The 4,831-nt window shown below is 40.1% G+C and overlaps 1 protein-coding gene across 1 annotated transcript; it reads right to left on the bottom strand.

Annotated features, from left to right (window-relative positions):
• Positions 1-2,260: 2,260 nt before the first annotated feature.
• Positions 2,261-4,479, bottom strand: SARC_13016 (hypothetical protein; the record flags this gene model as incomplete). Its single annotated transcript, XM_014292862.1, has 4 exons — positions 2,261-2,442; positions 3,087-3,151; positions 3,731-3,855; positions 4,359-4,479. Coding segments are annotated over 4 exons (459 nt in total), but the record flags the coding sequence as incomplete, so codon positions are not given.
• Positions 4,480-4,831: the final 352 nt, after the last annotated feature.

Below are 4,831 nucleotides of genomic sequence, written 5' to 3'. Positions count from 1 at the left end.
GTGTATAATCCTGTATTTGTATGTATATATATATTTACATACATACATATATATATATATATATATGTTTATATGCATGTGTATATATACATACATACATACATGTATATATATATAATATACATAAAATAACAGGATTATACACACACACACACACACACACACATATATATATATATATATATACAAATACAGGATTACAAAGTATAACCGGCATCTGATACCTTCGTCCACGTGTAGACTAAATGTACAACCTAACAAATACAGTAGCTAAGAGCAGATCAGCCGTTTTGTTAACTGGCATAATACGATCACATCATTCGGTATCGTATGTGAGTGCATATACCCTCAGCGCACTCACAAACGCATTTAGGCCCTCAATTATTATAATTTATGCGTGAAACACATCCACAGATACGAAGTCGCCGAAAACTATTACGGACAATGTGTATGTACATTATAACAAACATGAATATTTTAAACAAAGCAGGCTAAAATTACATCGACTTGTGATTTTGTATTGTACTACTTGTAGTCTCATCATTGACAAATTATCCGCGGGCTCTAACGAACCATTGCGATATTGGAAATCGTTGGGCGCGTGCAAACAAATAACAATGTATTGAAACAGACCATATGCTCGTTTCGACCAAACGCACGCATATGTGGTTAATCAATGCAACCTATGTAGTACTTGTACAAGAGCATCACGCTACATACACGTGAAAATCAATCAATTTACACTCCTACGGGCTAGATGCGGACTGCTGGAATACCAGTGAAACATATAAACACAGTATACATGTACATAGATACATACCCTTTAATAGGACTAGGCTCGACTTCTGCCATAGTGTCGTATTGTAATATTGGTTCGTTGTTTGACTATGTACTCAGTGAGTACGTATCCCATATACAATACAGGCAATACAATACAGGCATTCCACTTCAGTGTGCAGTATAAACCGCAGAGAGAATAGTGTACGCCCCACCATCCGTTTGAGGACCATAGAAATAGCAATCGTTCTACGCACACCGCCATACAGATCGTTTAATAACCCTAACAACGAGTAGTTTTTATATATCCTTATGAATATCCGATTACCGGTGAACTTTGAAGTTTTGAAGGTGGCAACAGGTAATGTAGGAAATCAATCAATCATCCCACGTTCCAAGCCCGCCGTTTATGAAATATCCATATTTAGGCATTTGTTTTACTGATTATTTTTAGTTCAAAATATTTATAAATAGATTCTTACACTTCTCCTGACTCTTTGTTTTTTTATTTTGCTCTTATTTAAAAAGAACGAATCTTTTGGAGACTCTACTCACAGAGAGAGTAGTAGAGAAATAGATTCCTGAAATTGGAACCTCGATTGTTCAACACAAGAGAGTGCGTATGTGCGTAGTCATAAGTCAGTAGTGGCTAAAGTAAAAACATAGTACATAAATAGTGAGTCACTGACTCACTGTGAGACTGGCTTTTGTTTAATATTATTTTAAAATAAAAAGTTAAATAAATAAAAACAAAACCAAAAAGACAAAACAAAAGCAAGCGAGAGAGCGCGTTCCACAATCCACAATTCCACACTCCACAGACTCTTTTTTAAAAATTAAAAGAAACAAAAACAATTCAAAACAAATGTTGCTTTTTTACAACAAAAAAATTAGTAGCCGTTTAAAAAAAAACATCCCACAAAGAGAGCACATAATTACATATGTAATTGACCATATTTCCCATTTTTTTTTAACCGACAGGCGCTAGTCTATGGATCACTTTTTGATATATAAAAAAACAAAAAACAAAAAGGGTTTTATTTATTTGTAAATATTCCCAAAGTTGTCCTTGCATATGTAGATCTGAAGGACTGAAGCCTGTGATTGCCGCTGTGAGTGTGTCCCGTCATGGGTATGTGTTGTGTACTTCACTTGACTCGACTCCTGGAGAGTATGGTGTTACTATGATTTATGCATATGTTGGTTTTTAGTGTAGAAAATATAGTTCAAACTAGCACATAGGATGCAACCATGGACATTCCTATACTTTTCTCTCGTTGCTTACCACCTACCAATGGCGCGTTCCAACCACTGTACATGAAGATATAAAGTCACTCCCTGCCCTTGTCACCGGACTTTATCTGGAAGTGCCGTACATTGACTTTCAATTGTGCTGTCAAAAAGACCAAATCAGGATCCACCGATTTTCAACTCTGAGAAAGGCAGGGGATATAAAGCACTTTCGAGTGCAGGGTTGTTTTTCGCTTGATAACTTTCAGGGTTTTATTTTCTTATTTTCACCTCGAAGCCCGATGTTGCGCGAGAGCATCTACCACAGATGAGTGTCGGCGTTGCTTAGCAACCATGATAGCCGTATTATCGTCCGTATTTCTTAATTGCCTCTGAGCACCACCCCGTAATAAGGACGCGCAAATTTCCGCATGTCTGTTTGTAATGTATGTGAACACATGAGCGAATACATAGTACTGATGCAAACCTGTTATATAACCCTAGTGACACCCCCATGATACCCGCTTCTGGGTTTGATTTCAAGCTCTCTCAATTCTAAAGACTCGACTAGCTACAAACCGCACAACACCCACAAAAAACTAACTACGCATATGCTCAACCGCATAACGCCCACGAAAAACTAACTACGCATATGCTCGTATTTAAAATACGTTTATAAGGTCGTGGACCTCTCAGTTTTGGAACTGTGGCAGCGTTTTAAAATCTTTCAGTATTAACCAGCTCTGGTGAGAAGGGGGTTCGAAATTTAAAAGGGTTTCTGAATGCCCCGCCCAGGCATCCTATACAATTGATAATGACAGAGAAGTATTGACGCCTATCATGCGCACATACATACACACATGAACAATAAATATATATATCCAGATATGGGTGTAGGTAGAAACACATGAGTACAGGTAGGTAGAAACATATGAGTCCAAGTAGGTAGAAACATGAGTACAAGTAGGTAGAAACATATGAGTACAAGTAGGTAGAAACATACGAGTACAAGTAGGTACAACCATATGAGTGCACAGACATGGGTGTGGAATGCGAAACCAAGCGAACCTCAAACGTACCCATTTTCAGCTGCGAGGTGCAGTGCGGTACTTCTTGATTTGGCATTTTGGACATTGACGTTGATCTGTGTGGGCAGCTAGAACAGTGAGTTATGCGCCAAGCACCAGCAAGCGACTGAGAACATAAACCCCAATAAAACCCTAAACCCTAAAAGCCACTGGTAGACATGACTATCGTTGTACAAGAAACTGGTGACTATCGTTGTACAAGAAACTGGTGACTATCATCGTAGTAAGACTGGGTTTAGGGGTTCAGGGTAAAACCCTAAAACCGTAGCAACAAATGTGAATATAGAAGGGAGTAGGGCCATTGGCAGGGATCACGCACACACACACCAATGCACCCACCAAACAAGACCTTATTACCGTCACGACATAGATTGGCACTATGCGCACGCTCTCCCAACTGTACTATGCAACAGACTTATACGCAAGAACTCTACCAATGGACATGTACGTACGACACAGACCTTATGAGCCTGCGTATAAATGAAGGACCATGGTACATATGTGTATAAGACCAGTGTGTGTACATACATACATACATGGAATACATTACATATGTATCTGTATGTCTACTACCATAGACATTCAGAACGCATATAGCTGAGTCACATGTGTGTGCAGAAGGCTTTCTCGCGTACCTTCGGCCACTTCAGCAGCATATCCACACAGGACTCTCGACCGTGAATAGCAGCGCACATCAGTACTGTGTGCGCGTCGTCGCCGTGGGAACTGTCCGACAAGCCACCGTAGCACTGGTTCATGTCTGCAGAACAGGTACCAGGGTGCGTTAGTGTTGTGGTTATACGTATGTATACACCCCACACACATCACATTTAAACGCTAAACCCTAAAACACACAAATCACAGTGCACTGATTGAAAATTTACACCCTAAACCCTAAAACACACGCAACACAGTGAACCGGCCGTTCCCGTCTGAACTGGATGTGTGTGGTCTTTTAACCAGGTGTCTCCATGTGTTTAACTAGGAGTGCCCATGTGTTCAACTAGGAGTGCCCATGTGTTCAACTAGATGTGCCCATGTGTCTAACTAGGTGTACCCATGTGTTTAACTAGGTGTGCCCCATGTGTGTGTTCTTATGTGGTCCCGCACTCAACGTTTTCGGATGGATTCTAAAACGAGGCTTCGGCAAATTCAAGAGTGGCACAACGTTCAATGTTCGGTACAAAAGACAATGGTACATAGCACCATTCGGTGCACTGAGATCAACGTGCGCACTGTCTTTAGGGTTCAGGGTTTACATACCCAGAACGTCCCCTGCATTTGCCAGCTGGGTCTGTAGTGCTGGACTGTCGTCGCCTGTTTCCAGAATCTGTTTGATCTGTGGCAGTGTATGGGCCAGAGATTGTGTAGACGCTGTGTGGTGGCAGTTAGAGAGTGCGTATGTGTGAGTGAGAATGGGGCGGCGTAGATGATTGGTGTGAGTGTATGAGAATGATGTGTGGACATGGGTGACATTGGAGTGTGGCCGTATGTATGTGTGTGAGTGTCATATTGACAGTGGGTTTGTAAGCATGGGTACAACTGGAACACGTATATACTATGCACACAAACACAAACACAAACTAACACACACACACATATATATATATATATATATACATATATGTATATACATGTATATATGTATACATATATAGTGAATAAAAATAGATTCATATACATATATCTATATACACACACACACACACACACACACACACACATATATATATATA

Source organism: Sphaeroforma arctica (genome assembly GCF_001186125.1).
Source record: "Sphaeroforma arctica JP610 unplaced genomic scaffold supercont1.2815, whole genome shotgun sequence".
Lineage (NCBI taxonomy): Eukaryota > Ichthyosporea > Ichthyophonida > Sphaeroforma > Sphaeroforma arctica.
The sequence above is the reverse complement of the archived record's forward strand: the minus strand, read 5'-3'. Positions and strand labels throughout refer to the sequence as shown.